The 23542-nt window shown below is 33.9% G+C and overlaps 1 protein-coding gene across 5 annotated transcripts in view; it reads left to right on the forward strand.

The window, feature by feature from the left end:
• LOC114243671 (uncharacterized) overlaps nt 1-23542 on the forward strand; it is a 46680-nt gene that overhangs the window by 7205 nt on the left and 15933 nt on the right. For all 5 annotated transcript variants that reach the window (XM_028175247.2, XM_028175248.2, XM_089729727.1 and 2 more), the window contains exon 2: nt 9444-9567. In XM_028175247.2, the coding sequence (XP_028031048.2) occupies nt 9444-9567 (124 nt within the window). The remainder of the gene's footprint in view (nt 1-9443; nt 9568-23542) is intronic.

Here is a 23542-nt window from a genome sequence, read left to right on the forward strand (position 1 = left end):
TTTCCTTGTTTCCTTAACAACACGCAAGTATTTTTTTATTTATGGTATTGTCAAAATCTTTTTAAAAAAGGTGAAAAGCATCCAAAAACGAACAAACAAGGGTTTCTTAGGTTCTCATCGGAAACCGAACCCTCACAATATCGGCATATCTGTGTGTGCGCGACCGTCCTGTGGGAGGCCGTACGTCATAGCCATTTTAGTAGTAGGGATTACTCGCACCATGACTATAAATGATTTTAGAGTATTCTGTGAATTGCGAGAAAATGGAGTATCAAAATTGCTTAAGAGAGAGTGAAAAAAAAGATAAAGAAAAGCATATGGGATTCTGTTAATTGTGATGTATTAAAAAAATACATATTGGTCTATCTAATTTCGAACTTTGTCGAATATATATGTTTGCTTTAACGCAACGATAAGTATATGTTAATGAGACATAAAATCATATATTTTTCAATGTGGCATCACAAATTAATAATTAAATTGTGAAAAAAAGTAACGTCAAACTTTCTAATAGTAAGTAAACTTACAGTTTTCGCTTGTGGCGGATGCCGCTACATTCACAATAATGTATAAATTAATAATAAATTAAAGTATTGTATAGGTACTGTCACTATTCTAAATAACAATTCTTTTTCGCAATAGTACAATAATAAATTATAATAAAATATGTTCCTTACCTGTGAATGCCGACAGTCAGTAAATTTTTACAATGCCCCTAACATGAGATTTACGACTTTGTTATACCCATTTACCACCCACTAATAAAAAAATGGCTATTGTATTTTACTTAACTTAAACCGAATTTAACTTTTCTCTACATTGAAATGATTTACAAGCATGAACTTTTGTTCAAAATAGGTATTGCATGTAATAATAATTTACAATGACCCATATTGCATCACAAATCTAGAAATTACAGGAAAATACATTTTAACTCGCGTCCGTTAAGTCTAATTTAACAATTATTTCTTATAATGGAATAAAATTTATCTGCTAAGTTTTGAAGAATTTGTATTTAAAATACCATAGACTTTATCTGACCGCAATATTACTGTCAGTATATAATACAAAAGTATGTCAGTCTATTTTTAAAGTTACAAAAGGTTACTTTCAAATGCCAAATCGTACCCATATTGACCTCCACAATAGACTCGACACGGAAATAATACGGATTACGTAAGCCAAGTCGAACATTTTTTATTACTCTATTAAATGAGGTACACCGTCGTCACTGGGTGGAAACGTCTCAAGCAAATCACAAATAAATTATGTTAAGATTTTTACATTTTGCTTTATGTTACATTTTTATTGTCTGTTTTAGATATAAGATAAAGCTGTTGAGTGGTATACTTTATATAATTTTAATCATATTCGTTGGTATTTGGCAGATTGCAATCCGATGGGTTAAACCGTATTAAAATTTTCAATACTATTAAGACCTATGCCATTATCATATCTACGAGGTCCAGTAATCGCGTAACATTAGGTAGGCCGGGGATTATCTGCCCATATAAACTATATAAAGCGATTTTTATTTTTTTCACTTATGACAATAGGTAACAAAACTTATGCTGATTATTTATATAACTGAATGATAAATTCCAATCAATTGCCATTTAACATCAACCCAAGAAAATAGTTTTTATACAACTCTGGACTAATTCTTCTGTCATTGCCACCTTTTTTATTTTCTCGTCACCACACCTTACCTCCTTTTTAGTAAATACAAAATGCAAGTGCAACGACATCTAATCAAAAATGTTTATGATAATATAAAACTAAAATAAATTTCTCTCCTTATCGATTTGATAACAAAGATCTTAAATCGTAAACTTTACTGTGTTTCCTTGCATGAAGTACATATATTGATAACAAACTGGTGGTCCCCCAGTAGTCGAAATTCGACTATAATTAATTGAAATTAAAAGTTTGTACACTATTGTGATTCTATTGTCAAATACCATTATTTATTCACAGATTTCGCCAAGACTACACTTCATACAAATACCTTAAAATACTTACTATATTAATGCTTTTGACTACAGCAATAAGAAAAGTTTGACAATAAACATATCGTATGCATGTGTGTGTGTGTGTGTGTGTGTGTGTGTCAAGTACATGGTAGTGTGTGTAATGTTTCTTTTTATTGATTTAATGTATGTTTTATGCATAATTAAAAAAAATATTAGCATTGTGCACTCCTCCTCTGTATTCTCTATAAGTGTGGGAAATTTCATACTGATCCTCCGTCCGCGCAATTTACGTAAAAAGGGGTACAAAGTTTTTGCTTCACGTATTAATATATAGATTAAACAAACTTTATGTGACATAAATTAAACACTGTAACTGAATAGATTACATTAAGTTCTAAATAGTTTACCGGATGCACATGCCTCACATGGACTGCAGATTACCCAACGAAATGAAACGTCGCGTCGGTTTGAATCGTTCCCACTCGAACAAAAAAAAATGTGAAACCCTGCTTGACAAGTTTATAATTTAAGTATAAGATTAATATGTCTTCAAGATCAACGCGCGGAAATAAATTGTATCGTCATTTATGTATGTAGGAGAATAAATCAATTGTTTAATAATAACGAAAAATGAATAGACCTTGATTTCGAATTAGCTAAAACTTGTTTATGTCGTAAAACAATTATTACAGATGTAGCTATTTAAATACAGTAATTCAATATTTTTACTAGACCAGTAAGTTCGTTTTCTTTATTTTTGTGAGTAAGTTTTATCAAGACAAGTTCAAAAATGTATCTGAGTTTCCATTGATAATTTTTGTCAACAAAAATCCTTTGGTCTTTTCGTCCGTAATAGATAAACGAGTAATAATATCCGCTTATTCCATATTTCTTCTTAATCCATATGATTATTTTACATAATAGTGATTAAAAAAACCTTACGCTTGCTTTCCACATTTGCGCTACGCAGCTAATTTACTGATATAACATAAATCATAAAAACATGAAAATTTATATGCTTGTTTGGAGCAATGAAGAAATTATCTATCCTACGTTCAGTTATTTTACTTTTATCACGAACCTTTAAAAACGATATAATTTTCTTATTCTTAATTATTATATTGTGTATTTTAAAGTACAAAATCAATATTAAAACTCGAATGTTTCATTCTGTCAAATTAGTAAAAATCAAGATTTTAAACAATTTCACAATTCTCAATAATATATCAGTAGGTATGTTACCAATACAATATTGACTAATCTCTGGAGGTAACGACTTGCGCGTAGTTCGCATGCCAGTGTCTCACTTCGGCCATTCACCTGCTTCTATTTCAAGTTATCATAAATCCTTGTTACATGGGTTTCTAGTTATTTTTCTGATTGTTAGCTGGTTGATACAGTCGATCCTGTATTGGATAATAATAGTTTTAGTAATTATCATTATGTTGGCCTTAATGTATTGGAAAATACGTAATCATAATCATAGTGCTCTCAATGAAGAATATGTCATATTTGTACACAATTAATCTAATTTTTAAAAATGACATAATTTAATTACTAAGCACTTGCATAGATATCAAAATCCTTAAGCAAACGATATAGCTACTAGCGTCCTTTGTGGATTGACCCCGACCCATATTAAGCTCATTCCCCTTGCATGAATAAATAAAAACTCAATTTGTGGTTCACGTATTTAACAGAAGCGTTTCAATTTAAACATTTCGTATTGTAATGCATTCTACTTTTGAGATAATTTCTAAAACGTTTAAATCTGTGTCACATTAATTTACTGAACTACCTATGATATTTGTTTTTACATTAAATGTCAGATGGGTAAATATGATACGTTTTTTAAATCATAATGTGCGTCACGCTATTTTTTTAAAATATGTAGCTATGTACCAGTTTGCTTTGTTTTCAACATTTTAACGTTACATATTAAGTCTTCCTCTTCTTAAAGTTTTTTGTCTTGATTCAAGAATCCTAAATATTAATGTAAACTAAACTAAACTAAATGTAACTAATGTTAAACTAAAACTATAAATATGAGTGTGCTCATAACAAAGAAATGCTATGCACGAAATGTCTAAACAGCACTTCCTTGTAAAGTTATCTTTTTGGAGTTACCTCAAATTAAAAGTCCAGTGGAATAACGTATGTACCGTCATTTCTAATCCATGCTTAGATATCTACAAGGAGACGGTTTTTGCAATCTAGTGCAACTTAGAAGAAGTTAAAACAAAGAATAAAAAACTGGAACGTAAAATCCGTGAGAAATTTATTGTAGGTTGAAGCAAATAAAAAAGATACATATGTGGTCAATTGTTTTTTTACTGTACAACGATTTTTGAAATTACAGCGTCTAATGTCTGTTTAGTTAAATTATAAAATATTATTATTCCAAATATTATTTTAAAGCGCTAAATGATCTAAATGAGTCGTCTATTATCAAAGGTGGCAATCTGTGCATTTGGACAAAAAAATGTTATTGATATGTCAATACAGATTGATTTGAATATAATCGTCTCCTTCAAAGAATACGGTTCAAAACCTGCATTAAATAAAGGTTAATACTTAACCTGTTATTTATCTAAGATGTCGTTCAGAAGAGTTTTGTGACTGCCATGGGAATACAAAGTCAATAATTCGTTTTTCTGATTTACCAATAATTGTCCAACAGTCACATTGCCGGCTTTGATAGTAGTCGACTCAAATATGGTATTGCAACCTAGCCTACTAGTGTTTTATTTCATTACTCTAAAGAACATGTGTCTTTCACATTTCCAGCTGAAAAATACCCGGTCCCGTCGCTTTCTATCGTGACGTCACTACGTAGTCAATAATTTTTTGATACTTTGGTTTTGACTTAAAAAAGTAAAAACAAACGACTTCAATGGTAAAAAACATAACAGCATATATTTTCCAGCTATTGTTATTTAAAAAAAAACACTGTGGAATCAATTGTGATGGAATTGGTATGGAACGAATCTTAAAAGTATACCTCTAAACATAGAAATGTGAAATTAAATTGGAAACATCATTAAAGAACAAAATATGAAAGTGCAATTCTAGAAAAAATATTGAGTTTACAATGACAACAACCTGTTAAGGACAGAATAATTTCTGTTAATAATACAGACAGACAATTTTATACGCTTATTTGTCACTAATGCCTGTTTGGTCAACAATGGTAAGACAGGGATAGGATATTAACAAATGGTTTTATACGACTTTAAAAAAAAAAAAGTTCATTTATAACAAAACGTCTAATCGCGCTGGATTTAGGTAATATAAACTAACGGTGCTCACAACTAGTCAGTGACAGCATAACATTTTTCCAAATGTAATTGGCGTCTCTAAATAGACGTTAAATCATTTCGCCCTCCAATTAAATTAAATTGAGAGGACGAAATATATGAATAATTCATTGTTTTCTAACAAAATTTCACGAAGTAGCTAGTTGTACCGATGACCTTTAGTAAAAGATAAGCTCTTAGGGCTTAAGACCAGAATCTTTGGGTATTTTTTTAAAATCTGTAAATGAAAAAGGTTTTTTGCTGTATAATTATTACAAAAATAATATAACGGAACAACAAAATCATGAAACGGTGAATTTGAATCCCATTTTATATTATTCGACCCCTGCAAGCTTACTGGACTTTTACTGAGTCATATAGGGAAACCCTTTCGTGACTCAACTCGTTATCCGAAAGAGGCATCGAAACGACACTCGCCCCGTTTGTTGATGTTGATATTATAAAGTATGTATGTGTGTGTGTGTGTGTATATGTACCTGTATGCTAATGTTAATTTCCATTACGATACAGGAATAAATTTAAATTATTCAAAAACTATAGATCGATTTGATTAGCGAAACAAAAAACAATCGAATAATTTTATAAGCCCGAATATATACGATTTTCATTTATGGTTGCGTTAGATGTTAGCTAAGATATAACATAAAGTTAATAATGTCACGGGAATGTAGATATTTCGAGCTATAAAATATTCCATTTAATTAAAAATCCACTGTAATCATCATAACCCAAAAAACTGTTAAAGTTCTAAAACTCTGTGCAATACAAAATGTCGTCGTGATACGTATGATAAACATCTTTGGCTTTGTGCCAAATATTTAACTCACTCGTTGTTCATATACCAGAGATATATTATAAATATAGCAAATTGAAACATATCGTACCAGATGTTCTCTTAGCTTAAACGAAAAGATGAAATAACGGCATCCTGATGTTAAGCCTTACGGAAGCCTGTGAAGGTATCCCAAAGAGATTTCTGTTTCAAGTCTTCAGTATTTTATCCTCATTGATTATTTTTAAAAACAGTCATTCAAGAATATTTTGTCAATCAAATCAAATATTTTGTTATCTACAATTGATTTTGATTAAACAATAAAATTCAACTGAATACAAGTGTCGAAATATCCTTAATAGAATCGACTAAAGAACCATTGAATGCGTAGGGAAAGAGTAAATTTATATTTAAATAATGTTAAATTATATTTTTATAGTTTTTAAAGAGAAATAGTATATTATACAATTTATAGAAATAATATATTACCAATTCTCAATTTAATTATTATTCAAAAATTGTGAACATCGTTAAGACTATCTCATCACAAGAACCATAAACTGGTATTTAAATACTTCAACTGTTTGTTAAAAACATATCTAAACTCGTCAACGAGGATAAATTAAATGCGATGTCGATTAGTCACGAGTATTTTTCAAGGCTACGAATGATAGACTGCATAGTAACTTGTGTGGCTTGTTTTCCAAGAACTTACTGTGTGACACATCTCTGATGGAATATTATCTCGAATTGGTCCGATCAGTGTTCATTGTGGTCTGTGTCTAAATGTGGTCTTTGTAAAACGATTTATTGAATTCATCCTTTCTTGATATTATGATGATGAGAGGGCAGAGTCGAGCTCTTGTTAGAGACTTAGTTTTAAGATTACGTAAATTACATACTTTGATTTAACTGAAACTAAAACGGCACCGGTTGTAAATACAATGGTTTCAAAAGACACATTTTTTTTACATTTTGACAAACATTGAAAGTTTTATTATGTGAAGTTGAGTTTAATTTAAGAACACTCAGAAATATCCGTAATGTATGTTCATACCAAATTATAGTAGGGATCTAATGATCGTCGAAAGCCAAATTAGTTTTAGTGTATCTTAAATGGGAATCAATAAGTGAAAATCGTCACGCAATATTCATGTCGAATATCTTTTTTTTTTCTTTTTTTATTGCTTAGATGGGTGGACAGGCTCACGACCCACCTGGTGTTGAGTGGTTACCGGAGCGCATAGACATCTACAACGTAAATGCCGCCACTCACCTTGAGACATGAGTTGTAAGGTCTCACTGGTAACAGTACAACGGCTGCCCCGCTCTTCAAACCGAAACACATTACTGCTCCACGGCAGAAATAGGCAATGTGGTGCAGGTTGCTACCCGTGTGGACACAAGACGTCCTACCACCAGTGATTACGCAAATTGTAATTTTTCGGGTTTGATTTTTATTACATGATGTTATAACTTCACCGTGGAAATCAATCGTGAACATTTGCTAAGTACGTATTTCATTATAAAAATTAGTACCCGCCTGCGGGATTCGAACACCGTTGCATCACTCGATACGAATGCACCGGACGTCTTATCCCTTAGGCCACGACGACTTGTTAGATGCTAATTGGTTATCGGAGCGTATAGAAATGACAACGTGAATGCCGTCATTCACCTAAAGACTTGAGGTCAACAATTGGTAGGCCACGAAAGGAATTATAGAAAAGGTTAAGTTTATAGGTAGGTGAAAATACACTACGGGTATCTGAAAAGTCTTCCACGGTAATAATTGAACGAAACTGGGTCATATTCATACGTATCTTGTGATGATCTAGCCAAAGATTTATTTTGGAACATTATCTGACTATAGGTCCCGTCTTAATAAAGTCCAGTAAACAATTAAGGTCTTTGCGGTCATGTTTTACCTTTCCCTGAATGAACCAGACCGTGAACAATTATGATGAATTATCATGTATAAAGCATTTATGAAAGAAGCTATTTGTAAAACGGATCGAGGTATATTAATGTCGGCGTGGCCCGCCCTTGTTATTGTTAACAGCTTGTTGTTTGTAAATGGCTCTTCAAAACTTGTAAAGGCCTATTATATACATAACCATGGGTTGTTTTATTGTAATACGTAAAATGCTTAATAAGTACCGCTCTCTAATTCAGTTTGAGCTTAACTTTTCTACTCTTTATATTCTCGTACGGAAAATACAGATAATCGTTCATGTCTACGTATTCCATGGAATGGATAATCATATTATACTAAAAAGAAAACTTTCTAAACAAAGAAGTTAGAATGGATGTTAAATATATTAAAACAATCATCCAATCTTTATTCTTTTTTATATACAGAAATTACACATTTTAAATGTTTAAATTACATCATTTCTTTATATAATGTAAAAAGGACTATACAAAACAAGCAAGGCAAGACAAAAGGGTAAAAGTGAATAAAATTCTGAATATTAATGAGAAAATAATACTATAATTACTGAACTTATTATGAGTATAGTTATTACTAATAATAGCTGTTGGATTAAATAATACATAAACATGTGTGGTAGATAAATACATAAATATGGTGGGAGAGCCGCTAAACCGTATTCGACCGGTGAGTCGTATGCTTGTTCACCTATGTATGCTAAAATATAAAACAACCAGTCAAGACCAAGAATTAATTAATAAAACCTAATTCATATCTATTTCATTCCAAAAACAAAGAGAGCGGAAAATAGATATAACTAATAAGTAACTCTTTCGCTTTTTTCATCTGCTTACTGCCGGTGTCGTTGGGTTTTGAGCTTCAGGGGGCAAAGTACGTTTGACTATAGGTGATTTTGCATTGCTAACAGCCCAGTCAATACACGTTTCTGCGACTCATTGCTCCACTCCCTGTCAGTTCATGTTTTTTTTTGTAATTATTTCAAGTCAACTAGTATGACGGTCATTATCTTTGTTTTTCTTATAACTAATCATCTTCTTCGCATCGTTGCGCTGATGGCGAGGACAATTTATCTTTAAATAGATTATTCAGTTTTTTATTTACTAGTGTTTATCCAAAACATCAAAATTCGTCATAAAAACATCAGAGGAAATCTAGAAAGAACTACTATGTTTTTTAAACACAGTCGTATTTTCAATTTTATTTCATGAGGACACTAAAAATCGGTAATAGCTTAACACCTTACACCCTAATCATAAAAGCTTATGACCGTGTTTCGTTTTAAATTTATTTTCCAAGTTTTCTAAATTTGTAATCAACAATATATCTTCTTAATAAATCCCCAAATTACCCGTCTGCTAAAAATAATTAGGGACAATTAACAAAAAGAAAAGATATTGAAGTAAAATAATGTTTTATTATTGTTTCAGTCCGAGTGGGACAGCGTTGAGTACGTTGCCTCAATTGCGAGAATATCTACAGACTGCTGGCACCTGCAAGTGTGGCTTACCTTGTCCGCTCAGGCCGGAAATGGCCTTTAGTTTCGATCCAAAGGTAAGTAAAACACGTTTAACAAATCATGAATTGAAAAAATATGACAATACTTAAAATATAATGCCCTATAGATAGCGTTCCCAATTTCAAATGGTTAATCCTTTGAAAACTCATATAAAAATATAAGAAAGTAAAGTTTTAAGGATAAATGAGTCGTCTATTATCAAAGGTGGCAATCTGTGCATTTGGACAAAAAAATGTTATTGATATGTCAATACAGATTGAATATAATCGTCTCCTTCAAAGAATACGGTTCAAAACCTGCATTAAATAAAGGTTAATACTTAACCTGTTATTTATCTAAGATGTCGTTCAGAAGAGTTTTGTGACTGCCATGGGAATACAAAGTCAATAATTCGTTTTTCTGATTTACCAATAATTGTCCAACAGTCACATTGCCGGCTTTGATAGTAGTCGACTCAAATACGGATTAATACTAAATTAACTTTTACAAGGCATCTGTGGTTCGTTACTCCATTTAGTAGCATATTGATACATTATGTTCATATAGGTAGCTATCTTTATTTCGCAAATCAATTGATCGCCGAGAGGAATGTTCTCTGTTTAGCCGTACCACTTTTTATGCGTCGAGAATGATACACGCGTAGCCAGCCGGTTGGACAATAACGTATCGAAACTTCTTTTTCATTATTATTCTCGTTTCTCAAATGTATAGTTCTGTCGCAGCTCGCAGCAATTAATGAAAAATCGCGTTATAGAATATTGCTTTAATGATCGGAGGATAAAACGTTTCTATGTTTCATTCTAAGAAAGTTTGTATTAATTATATAATTAGGTATAATATACTCGGCATTATTATTATTGATTACATTTATTGTCGATTATCCCTCACGTCCAATAACACCATAAAAATCGGAGCTTTCTAAAGTAATAATTCCGAATCTTGCCTTTAGACTATTAATAAAATCAGTTAATTGAAATATTGAAGTCATTTAATGAAAAACTAGATAAATGTTCTAAAAAATTGGTTTAGGTTGACACTTCTGACTCGATATATGATTTTTAAATTTGCATTTCGATAGCACACTGCCTACCAATACGGATGACACATCTATTTATTGTTTATTTGTGATAATTTGTTGAAATGAAAATACTATTATTATTATAAAAAGGTGCCAATATCATAGTAAAATGGCACACTTAAAATAAATACAGTGACAAAGTAGATTTAAACTCATTGCTGCTAAATTGCAAGCGAAGGGGCCCGTTTTGAAAGGTGTGCCGAACAATAATTTCAGACCAATTATCGTGTACGTTGCCTTGAACTCTTGCAGGAGCTAAATAATTGATCTATGTTAATGCAACCGTCAGTCGTCGATGTAAACGGTTCCCTGTCTCGAAGACCCGTGTTTGTATACGTTTGATTTGAGATCAGCTAAATAAAATATAGAAATTACTCGTAAAAGTAAGTTATAAAAAGGCGACATGCCTTAAGTGTATGCACGCCTTTTTCTGATGAATTTGTAGCTCATCTAGACAAAACCATTTCTTTACTAACAAAGATTTTACTGGCAAGCATGTGCAAAGGTTCTCTGTCGCAGACAGATACTTACTTATACAGTATTTTCACTGTGTCGATATCGCAGATCGATATACATGAGTGACGACCGTCATACAATCGTCTGGTCTGTTGAATTCGTATGCAAATTACATCATAATGCAGTACGTAAACCACTCAATCAATTTCTACTGAAATGAAATTGTGGATTATGGATTGCGTTTTATGCAGAATTTAAACAGCAACTTCATGCTTTACAATTATTTGTATAATATCTGCGTCAGCTAGCACACGTGTTGATAGCAAACAGGACGAACAGCGTCAATGGGGGAGCACCAGTTTATTTACATTAAGAAATCGTTCCAACACAATTTTTAAATCTGTAACTAAAACACGTTATCTGAGATTTCGCGTAGATATTGCATAATATATTGTATTTTATTATTTAGAATTTTAGAAGTTCTTTTTAATTGCATTGATATGTGAACTAGCTCGTTGTTCATGTTGAGACATGATGTTAAAGTCTCAATTATATTATAAATCAATTGCCCCACCCTTCAAACCGGTACTTATAACTGTTTCGCGGTCGAAATATACCTAATGCGGACTAACAATACATCCCACAACCAGAAATTCCAAATTTAAAAGTATTGCTAATTCTATTTTTATCACAGGAAGTTGATCCTTTTTGTCAAGTACATATAACACTTGTCAAGTACATATTTCATTATAAAAATTGGTTCCAGCCTGCGGGATTTCGACATCACCATAGTTGTCAGATACTCCTATTACACGAGCGTCTAATCCTTTAGACTTCAAAATTAAGATAATTTGATTTAAATCTTTTATACCGTTAAAGTCGTGGCCTAAAATGGTAAGGCGTCCGGTGCCGCTATTTGAATCCCGTAAGCAGGTTCAAATTTTTCTAATGAAATATGTGCTTAACAAATGTTCACTAATGACTTTCACAGTGAAAGAATAACCGTTGAAGACACAGGTTTGCGCGTTCACTGCGAAGAAGGACCCCTTTGTCATGGCGCCGCAATTCCAAGGAGTATCCCTGCAACCTTCCGAGAGTATCGGGATACTTGGGGTCGACATTTCGAGCGATGTCCAGTTTCGGAGTCATTTGGAAGGCAAAGCCAAGTTGGCGTCCAAAATGCTGGGAGTCCTCAACAGAGCGAAGCGGTACTTCACGCCTGGACAAAGACTTTTGCTTTATAAAGCACAAGTCCGGCCTCGCGTGGAGTACTGCTCCCATCTCTGGGCCGGGGCTCCCAAATACCAGCTTCTTCCATTTGACTCCATACAGAGGAGGGCCGTTCGGATTGTCGATAATCCCATTCTCTCGGATCGTTTGGAGCCTCTGGGTCTGCGGAGGGACTTCGGTTCCCTCTGTATTTTGTACCGTATGTTCCATGGGGAGTGCTCTGAGGAATTGTTCGAGATGATACCAGCATCTCGTTTTTACCTTCGCCCGCCCGCCATCGGAGTAGAGTTCATCTATACTACCTGGAGCCACTGCGGTCATCCACAGTGCGTTTCCAGAGATCTTTTTTGCCACGTACCATCCGGCTATGGAATGAGCTCCCCTCCACGGTGTTTCCCGAGCGCTATGACATGTCCTTCTTCAAACGAGGCTTATGGAGAGTATTAAGCGGTAGGCAGCGGCTTGGCTCTGCCCCTGGCATTGCTGAAGTCCATGGGCGACGGTAACCACTCACCATCAGGTGGGCCGTATGCCCGTCTGCCTACAAAGGCAATAAAAAAAAAAAAAAAAATAACATTGTGTTATAAAAATGAAACCTGCAAAAATTATAATTTGCGTAATTACTGGCTGTCTCGTGAGCTCGCACGGGTAGGTACCACCACCCTGCCTGTTTTTGCCATAAAGCAGTAATGCGTTTCAGTTTGAAGGGTGGAGGCAGTCGTTGTACTGTAAAATCTGAGACTTAGAACTCATGTATCAAGGTGGGTGGCAGCATTTATATTGTTGATGTCTATGGTATCCGGTAACTACTTAAGACAAGGTGGGCCGTGATCTCATTCACCCATCTAAGTACAAATAAACAAACACAGTTATAATAAAGAAGGTATAAACAAACCACAGTTTACCCTGACCATTGACTGTTTATTATTAAGTACTATTGATTGATCGTGTATGAATGATGAATGATGAACTCGCATGTTTTGAAACAAGTCTCGCCTACTTATGCTAAAAACAACTACAATTTTCAACCCAATCGGATAAACGGATGATACAACACGATTAAAATGCAAATCAACAAAAGTTGAAATTATGAAATCTTATAATAAAATCTCTGTCAAGAGTGACACGACTGAGAAGAAGAAGAAGAATAATAAAATCAAGATTTCAAAGTTCGCTCGACTTAGAAGTGTGAAACGTACAGCTAAATTTTGGATTTAAAAATTTGAGTAACGAAATAATATACGTGACAACAATCCAATAAAGGTAAAGCGTTGCAGTAGTGTGACGGACGAGTTAATTCTGTCAAAGCTTACTGCGACCTCCTCGCCTTTCCTTTGTGTGCACTTGAAATGAACAAATTGCAATGCGGTCCGTAGGGTGGGAGGAGGTCGGTGCACTCGACTCCTGTACCCACACTCCGATATTCATCGATTCCTCTTTGTTTCAGTACATTCGACTTAAAATGCATTTGTTAAGATCTCAATTTCAAATGGAGTCACGTCAGCTTGACGTATAATTAAATCAATTGAAATTTCAAATATACAATGAAGAGACGCATCTGGATAAAAATCATGTTTTATTAAATTTTATAGTTATCTACTAAAAATATTATTTTTGACATGAATAATTAAAATACTCGTACTACTTTTATCGTCAGGTTATCATCTGTATTAAATTAAAACATTACTAATTTATCGTAAGTTCTTTGTATTTGATTGATAAAGATTAAAGATAGAGATAATTTTGAGAATAAATGTCACATTTACATATATTATTCTTCGTCAATTAATTTCAAATATTTCAGCTGGTGAACTGTAGTGTGGTTCTATCAAATACTACCTACTGAATGTTCGTCCTAGTGGGTACCTTATTTATTCCTGCCATCATAGTGTATTCCTGAATTATTCCAAGTATAGCAATGAATCTGGTCATTCTATACCATCTGGCGGGAGTAAGATTTTGAAATACCAAAATGTCATGATAGTTTGGCATGAGGCTAGCTTAGGTTTTGTGAAATTTAGTCGGTCGTTTGTTGTTCATGGACCCGAATTCAGCTGCCTCGCCATATGTGTACCCGTCGGTGCAATCGCGGCATTAGTTCACCCTTTTAGTCTAGCGACGTTTAGGCTTCGTACGGTTTGATAGTTCAAATCCGTAGAATTAGATGTGCTGTGAGAATCTCTCTGACATTTTGTTTCTCTCTTTGTCCATTAGCGACGTTTACCATTTATTGTCGGAGGGAGTGCAGACTTATCTTTATCTGCTCTCTCTCTCTCTCTGTGTGTGTGTGTAAAACATTGCTTGACTACAAAATGGTATTTGTAAATTTTCTAATCTTGCTGGAGAACTAATCTATATATTAATACGTGAAGCAAAAACTTTGTATCCCTTTCTACGAAAATTGCGCGGACGGAGGAGTATGAAATTTTCCACACTTATAAGTGTGGAAAATTTCATACTCCTCCGTCCGAGAATATAGAGAAGAAGTGCACAATGCTAACTTTTTTATAAATAATGCATAAAAGATACATTAAATCAATAAAGGAAACATTACACACACTACATACCATGTATTTGACGCACACACGCATGCATATTATTTATTGTCAAACTTTTGTTCTTGACGTCTGTGGTCAAATTGAGAATAGATTAAATATTGTTTGTCTTTATTAATATTTTTTTATAGTGTAGCCTTGGCGAAATTTGTGATTATAGAAGTATAAAATACAATCATAATAGTGTACAAACATACAATTCCAATTAATTATAGTCGAATTTCGACTACTGCGGGACCTCTAGTAAAAGATAATTTTAAATTAAAAATTTGTTTCTACTCCAATGTTCTCAAATGTAACATTCCTACTGTATGTTGTATAAATGTCATTTTATTTTTCATATAGTGCAACACTAAATAAAAAAAAAACAAAGAAACGAAATATTTAAGACGCACTTAGGTAGTATGACTTATTTATCTGATCTCGGTTACAGAGTTGTTAAAAACAAGTTTTTGTAGCATTGAAGGTCAGTTGAATTAATGAACGTTGGTCTATAATGACAAACTACGTGTACTTAGTATTTGTTGTAGGTTTTTGTACATGAAAATAAATTCTGGTTCTACTCATTTAATAACTAATATAGCATATATGTATGTTCGTTATTATTAAATATATATTCCAAAAGACATTAGGTGCACTAATGCAATTTAGAAAGCTCTAACAAACAATTCACCGTCAATCAATTGTAATAAATTCATAATATCCCATTTATTTGTACAGTTGATCAAACAAATTTTAAAAAGATCGTTGATTACTCGAAATGACGTGTCGTATTAAGTTTGTAATAATTCCAATTTAAATTGGATAACAAAATGTTGTTCAGACAAACATCTTTGTTAAAAAAAAGTTTTACGAAATGCACACGCTTTCATCAGTGTTTCGTCTCGTAACAGTCACTGTGAAATAGATAACCGTGTTGAAACTACAACTATTAACATTTTTATGAGCATCTAGAAATGGCATTAAAATAAATCGAATTACAATAATAGAGTAAAGGTTACAAATTAATCCAATATTTATGTATGAATATTGTAATCAGTTAGACACCATTTTTTGATTTAATTTTCTAATTAGTTTTTAAAATTAAAGGGTTTCCATTTAAGGATAATTGTAATGTTTTTTGTAGATTTTTATATAAGCAGATTTGAAACTTCTTGATAGAGTCACTAGTGGTATATTTCCTTTGATAGAAATTATATACACATATATATAATTACATAAAAATATTTTATTAAATTAATAAACTAAGAAACTGCGTTGATAACTTATATGTTAGAACTCGTGCTGATAATTTAAATATTATTTCGATAAAAGCAAAACCATGACTTCGCATTATTTTATCAGTTGTACATTTATTGTAGGATATTCCGTTACACTTTATCTATTTACTGGTTATAAAATAATACGTTGACTAGTTTCTAAATGCTGCCAACTTTCCCAGAGAGCGAGGTGAAAGTAGCGATCGTACACAGGGCAGTACGTAACATTCCGAACCGAAACTAGGAACCTTGTTTAGCTGGTGCTTTAGAAATCGATACACACTTTAAGATTTGTATAATTACTTTTATTACGAGACATTGCACTATTAAACATCAATTTTATTACCGTAGTAAATGCCTTAAAATTATATTCAAAGCGAAGTTGATTTGAATGTCTGATTAGAAATTCAAATTAATGTAAACTGATTTGTACCTAATTAATTTTGACTACTCAAATTCCTATAATGAAATTGTTAAGGGTTGTCTATATGTCTTCTGTACCTTTGTGTTTGCTTTTTTTTATTGCTTAGTTGGGTGGACGAGCTCACAGCCCACCTGGTGTTAAGTGGTTACTGGAGCCCATGGACATCTACAACGTAAATGCGCCACCCACCTTGAGATATAAGTTCTAAGATCTCAGTATAGTTGCTACGGCTGCTCCACCCTTCAAACCGAAACGCATTACTGCTTCACGGCAGAAATAGGCAGGGCGGTGGTACCTACCCGCGCGGGGACTCACAACAGGTCCTACCACCGGTAAAAAATCGACAATTCGATTGAGTTGAAACTTTGCACAGTTGCACTCGCGTGAAAGTTTTACACGGTACCTACCATTAAAGTACAATAGGTAGTGTGCGATTCGTTTCAACAAATATGTATGTCATATTGCTTAGCGATAGGATTTGCGAAACGTACCAGACTTTATTAGTCTATTGTACTTCGTTTTGCCAAATGTTGTAAGAAGTTTTTTTTTTTGAAGTGAAAACTTCTTTAGATTCGTTGTGATTTCAAACCGGATGCAACGGAAAAAACGACAGGTAAGAGACACAAATACAAAAATGTGTAAGATGAAGCCAGCAAAGAATGAGACAGAAATATACATACTATTTAATACAGCGCCATCTGTGAGATTTTTTAATACTAACGTGTGTATGAAAGCTCTTGTAGTGAATTTTAATTTAGGATTATACGTGAAATTAAAATATCAATTCACAGAGGGCGCTACCTTACAATTATTTACTAATGACAAAATTTTACATATACTTAAGACGTTTAGGATAATTGTATTTTAATTTTGGAAGGTTTCACTTCTACCACGTGTGAATTGCACACATTTTTTTTTTCGTTTAAAGAAACTTTTGTTATTGCAGTTTGTATTCGGCTTCACACTATCTGCTATTTATAGTATCTGTAGTGTTTAAAAAAATATAAAGCTCATAAAAATATTCTCAATTGGTGGTAATCCTATTGCTGCAATTATATAAACGTTGTGTTTTTCTTGATAAAATAGTATGCTTTCAGATTTAGATTTCTTTAGATTCTTTCCTCTTCATTGATTTATCGTTTTAGCACGAATACTAGGAGATATTTGACCCGGTCATCGTTCGCGTCGATCCCGTCGCTTGCGACGAAGGGCTCGACCAGTAAATTAACTCTCAGACACAGCCCATTGAGTTTCTCGCCAGATCTTCTCAGTGGGTCGCGTTTCCGATCCGGTGGTAGATTCTGCGAAGCACGGCTCTTGCTAGGGTTCGTGTTAGCAACGTCGTCAGGTTTGAGCCCCGTGAGCTCACCTACTAGTTAAGGTTACGCTGATATAGCCCCCCAAGGCTCTCAGCTTAGGTAGGGGAAAAAAAAACTGACATACAGCTAACGTTTTACAACCATAAGTCCACTAAACATATATGAACATTCGAACAATCGGACTTAGAGTTTCAAAAATTGCATGTACGAGTTTATACCGGCTTTGTGTATTGCATTACAGTAATTCACTTCTTGCTTTCACCTTACTCAATTATAATATCAGAAGAATATTATTTATTTTAACAAAAATTGGTGCACCAACTTAATGATTATTTACACCACAATGGTTTCAAATTCTGCCGTTTTTATTTTTATTTGATCAATATTTGATACCAGGATATGTATTTTATCAGGTATTTGTTTGTATACCAACAGTGTGCATTGTAGTTGAATCAGTATAGTTTTTTAATTTTTGATTACGTATTTTCATACCCTATTCGACCAGCGTCACGTAGCGTTTTCGGTAGACAGCAGCTTGGCTCTGCCCCTGGCACTGCTGAAGTCTATGGGCGACGGTAACCACTCACCATCAGGTGGGCCCTGTGCTCATTTGCCTACAAAGGCAATAATAAAAGAGGAAATTCTATAGGAATTTCATACTTCTAGACCCAAGCTCTAGGATTTAGTGTTGCGTTGTTTGTTAGTCAGTCAGTGTTATAAAAATAGTTGTTGTCGTTTTAAGCAATACAATATATTAAAGTAGACCCTTGGACCGAATTACATTATATCTCGGGAATGAAAAGCTGTCAGTACCGCTTCTACCCATTTCAGACTATTAGAAAAATTGTACATTTATTACATATGGAGCCTATGTACGTATTATATTAAATGGGAAATGTAATTTACGAGTAATAAAATTGTAGTTATCCGCCAGTTTCCTTTTTATCTACTGTTAAAATATATGCATATGCCATTCCGCATTATACTGTTTAGCCCTCGGTTGTAAACGTCGCGCTTCACTGATGCAGATACCCAAAGTAGGGTAGCAGTACGTCTAATGGATATTACGGCACAACTTATTCATATTGTACTGTTTGTTAAAACATTTTAACGTTGTTATGTTGAAAACACCAGATGTGCAACGCGGTATCACCCGCGTTTTAAATTATCATTAATTCAGAACGAATTAAACACGTTGCATTTTCTTCGCGATACGTTTTTACTTGTGTCATTCTTGTCCATAAGTTACTAGTAAAGTTGCAGATACGTAAAATGACGTGTCGGCGAATCCTGCCGTGTTTATAATGATAGATAAACCCGGGTAATGTCATTTATCACGATAAAAATATCCTACTTATCATTCCAAGTTTGAAATTATTTTGTAAAAAATTTCGTCTAAATCTATAAGTAACAAAATATCTTTACCCATCTCTCTATCTCTCTTATATCTGTCTCTACTCTTATAACAAATAATCTAACAAACATACAAACTTTCACAATTACGAGTACAAGTATAACATTAGTATTGATTAAATTGTATAATCGTAATCTGTTGGCATTTATTCCAAAGTATCAATTTATTTTATGAGTTTTTTGAAATCCACAGTATTATTAAATCAATTTTTATCATCGTGCCTTATTTAAAATGTAACCCCTTTGTTTACTTTTACGCATCTGTATATTTTTTTTGCGTTAGTACGTTAAGCGTGTGAAGTATTGACAAAAGTCCGTCCCCCTTGAGTTGATTCATCGAGGTCAAGGTCGTCGATATTCAATACAACAAAAAGGAATACAGCCCTCACCCTAAGTCTTACGTAACTTAATGTTATTGATTGAATAAACGTGGTATTTGCGGTTTTGTTCACATTTATTTACTCAACGAATGAATGAATTATAGTCATTAACTTGTTATCGTTGTTAAAATTCAGATAGTCTTCATTTTACAATACAGAAAAATAATAAATAATAAATGAATTTATTAAAGTATAATAGAGACCCTATTGACTTCTATAGGCCCGTGTAAGAGAATAATGTAATATTTGGTAAATTTTTGGAGACGATAGATCGATATCTAGACCGTCGTTAGATTTTGATTTAACAATGTAACTAATTTAGTGTTTGTTCGCTATGTTGTTTGTTCGCACTTGCTCGTCTTGCAGCTATTCCCTTGAGTTGACTCTTTGTACAGTGGCAGTACTGACAGTGTAGGGAAGGTTTTTGTCATAATACCACCAACTTACTGTTACGTTAAGAGTGACGCCATCTGTCGCTGAATAGTCAAACGAATATCGAAGGATCTAGTAGCATCTAGAACGCTCGAGAAGTACAACGTCATCTGTCAGATAGCAGAAACACAATACTCGACTTGTGTGGAATATTCTCGATAATTCTAGGGATGTCGTATCGACTATAAACGATTTGCAGAGATGGCACGCAGTCAGTGACCGGAACTACTCTAAGCGAAACAGCAAACAAGAGAATGCGCGAGTAGCTTTAACAAATGGCGTTTTTCACACATTGAATGATAGGCACAGCGTATCGTGGCCGGGCTCGCCACATTGATATCAAAACCGTAAAACCGATAGCAAAATAAATTGACCATTCTAAATACACAATAGGAAATTTATATTTGACGAAAATAATTGTTTTTTTTATTTTTTTTATTTATTACTTAGCTGTGTGGACGAGCTCACAGCCCACCTGATGTTAAGTGGTTACTGGAGCCCATAGACATCTACAACGTAAATGCGCCACACACCTTGAGATATAGTTCTAAGGTCTCAGTATAGTCACAACGGCTGCCCCACCCTTCAAACCGAAACGCATTACTGCTTCACGGCAGAAATAGGCGGGGCGGTGGTACCTACCCATGCGGACTCACAAGAGGTCCTACCACCAGTAATTACGCAAATTATAATTTTGCGGGTTTCATTTTTATTACACGATGTTATTCCTTCACCGTGGAAATCAATCGTGAACATTTGTTGAGTACGTATTTCATTAGAAAAATTGGTACCCGCCTGCGGGATTCGAACACCGGTGCATCGCTCAACACGAATGCACTGGACGTCTTATCCGTTAGGCCACGACGACTTCAAAAGACGAGTGAAAGAAGCTTTTTTTTCTCAGGGCGTGTATTTATGTACATTCATTTGAAATGCAAATTTTAATTAAACCATGTAAAATGATAACCGTAGTTCGATTCAGAAAACGAATAACGTCATCTGTCGATTACATGACTGCAGTAAACGTGCTTATTAATAACTTAATTCCCGAAATTACTAAATTATCGAATACTTACCAAATTGCTGTTTAATATACAGAAATGTATTAATTTTTTCTATGTTTTTTTTTAACTTCCAACAATTATCGTATATCGATGCGTCTCAGCCAGACTGGAGCACTGGTAATTTTTGAATGCCCTTATTGAAGAAGTCAGATGTCAGTCAATCAATCAATCAGTCAATCCGTCTGTCAGTCCAGATGAACAAACTCTTCAAATACATTTGGCCTCTCGGCTATAAATTTTTTTCCTGCTAAAAAGTTGTCAAACTTTGGAATAAGTGGAAGTGTGCCAGTGCAAACTCTGCTGATTAGGGTGGATTACGCAAAACTTCCAACCCTAGCTCTTGTAGCTTAGAAATCGTCTGTTGTGCCGTACGAGATCAAGCATTGTCATGTAACGGGGACAAGTGATGAATCAAGGCTGGCCGGAGACTAGCGAGCTTCTCCATAACTGTGTCCAGTTCCTCGCAGTACACATCCGCAGTAATAGTGGTTCCATTTGGTAAGAAACTGTGATTAATTATACCGGCAACAGACTACCAAAGAGTGGCTATGATTTTCTAGGGGTAAGTTTTCGTGTGTGACATTGCCTATCTGCTGAACTAGGGTCTGATTACCGTTTAACATTATGAAAAATAATCCATTTTCTCACACGTCACATAGCGGTTGAATAGCAACGCAAGGCAAACCTTAACGCATTTGTTGTGCTGCCGAGCATTCAGTTGGTGCGACACCCCCTTATTTACCCTTTTTACGTAAATGGAAGAATATTGTGTTTTGATTCTATCGTTGAAATCTGTTGCTGTTAACTCAGCGGTTGATTGACTATCGTTAACTTCCACTATCGGCTTGCATTCGTCGTTGTCCACTTTAGTTTTCGGGCGACCACGAGGCTCATTTTTTAGATCAACATTCAAACCAATAACGAGCCGTGCGTTTGTTTGTAGTGTTCACTGCGTACACGTCATTAATGTTGTGAGCAGTTTATGCGGCATTGCTACCGCCTTAAAATTCTTATTCCAGTCGTGTTTTTATTGTGTCCATGATGAAAAAGAGACAAATTTAGTGAAAACATAACATCAATAAATAAACCAATGACCAAATGTGAAAATAGCATTTATTTTTTAAACAAAATTCATCGGAATTTATAATTTATTGCCAGTCATAGACAATTTACGTTTCAAATGGCCAGTATTGTAAAATGGCAATTTCATAAGTAAAAAAAAACTTATTTATTTATAAAATGAAGCTATTGTGATAATTAGAATTCGTAAGCCTAAAGGACAAGACGCCTGGTTTCCATCGTTCGATGGATATGGTCGCGTTCACATCTCGCAGGCAGATACCAATTTTTCTAATGAAATACGTACTTAACAAATGTTCACGAACCACTTCCACGGTGAAGGAATAACACCGTGTAATATAAATAGGACCCGAAAAAAAAAAATTGCGTAATTACAGGTGGTAGGGTGTGTTGTGAGTTCGCTCGAATAGGTACCACCACCCTACCTATTTCTGTGAAGCAGTTATGCGTTTTGGTTTGAAGGGTGATGCAATAACTGTACTGTAAAAACCTGTGACTTAGAACTCATGTCTCGATATGGATAACAATATAAACATCAACAAAGTAAATGCTGTCGCGTTTATGTGGTTGGTTACGTTGATCTACATATTAATCGTTTGGTACCAAACGGTATAATGTTTTTTTTTAATTTTAAACATCAAAGGTCTCGTTCGGTGTTCTTTTATACACTATATTACTGATTGTACGAAAGTATAGTACTAACTTGTATCTAAATCCTGCAAAGTACGTCTGCCCAATCAGCGCAGCCCTGAGAGACTAGATATTTCACTTGTTCTGTGATTTGAGTTAACGTCCTAATGTGCACAAATGTGAACTATGAAGCTATGACGGTAGTAGCATAGTTTTCTAGTTTCGATTAGGACCAATATATTCTAATACTTTTTATATTCATTCACAGAACTAATAAAACAGGAATACACATTACCCCGCTATTTAATTTATAATTTTTGTTAACATAAATAGCAGGCGAGTAGTACATATTGCAATTAATTAGTATTTATTCATTCGTCTCTTGTCTGAGGATGTCAGTGTACTTTATCTAGCACAAGGACGTACGCGACCTTCTGTTATACGACTTGAAGCTACTTTTTACTGCAACGTTTAATTTATATTCATTTGAAATGCTGCAGCTAATTACATATTTATGTTTTATGACGGTCATAAAACACAACTTTCATTTTACATTCAAAATAATTATAATAATTTTATCGTTTACTATTTAATATTATTATTTAAGGAATCTTAAAAACTATAATGACTTGTTATTTTTTAATGTGTTTTACGACTACTAACCATGAGTGTCTATTTTAACCAGTAAGA

This window comes from Bombyx mandarina, chromosome 09, assembly GCF_030267445.1.
Source record: "Bombyx mandarina strain Sakado chromosome 09, ASM3026744v2".
Classification (NCBI taxonomy): domain Eukaryota; kingdom Metazoa; phylum Arthropoda; class Insecta; order Lepidoptera; family Bombycidae; genus Bombyx; species Bombyx mandarina.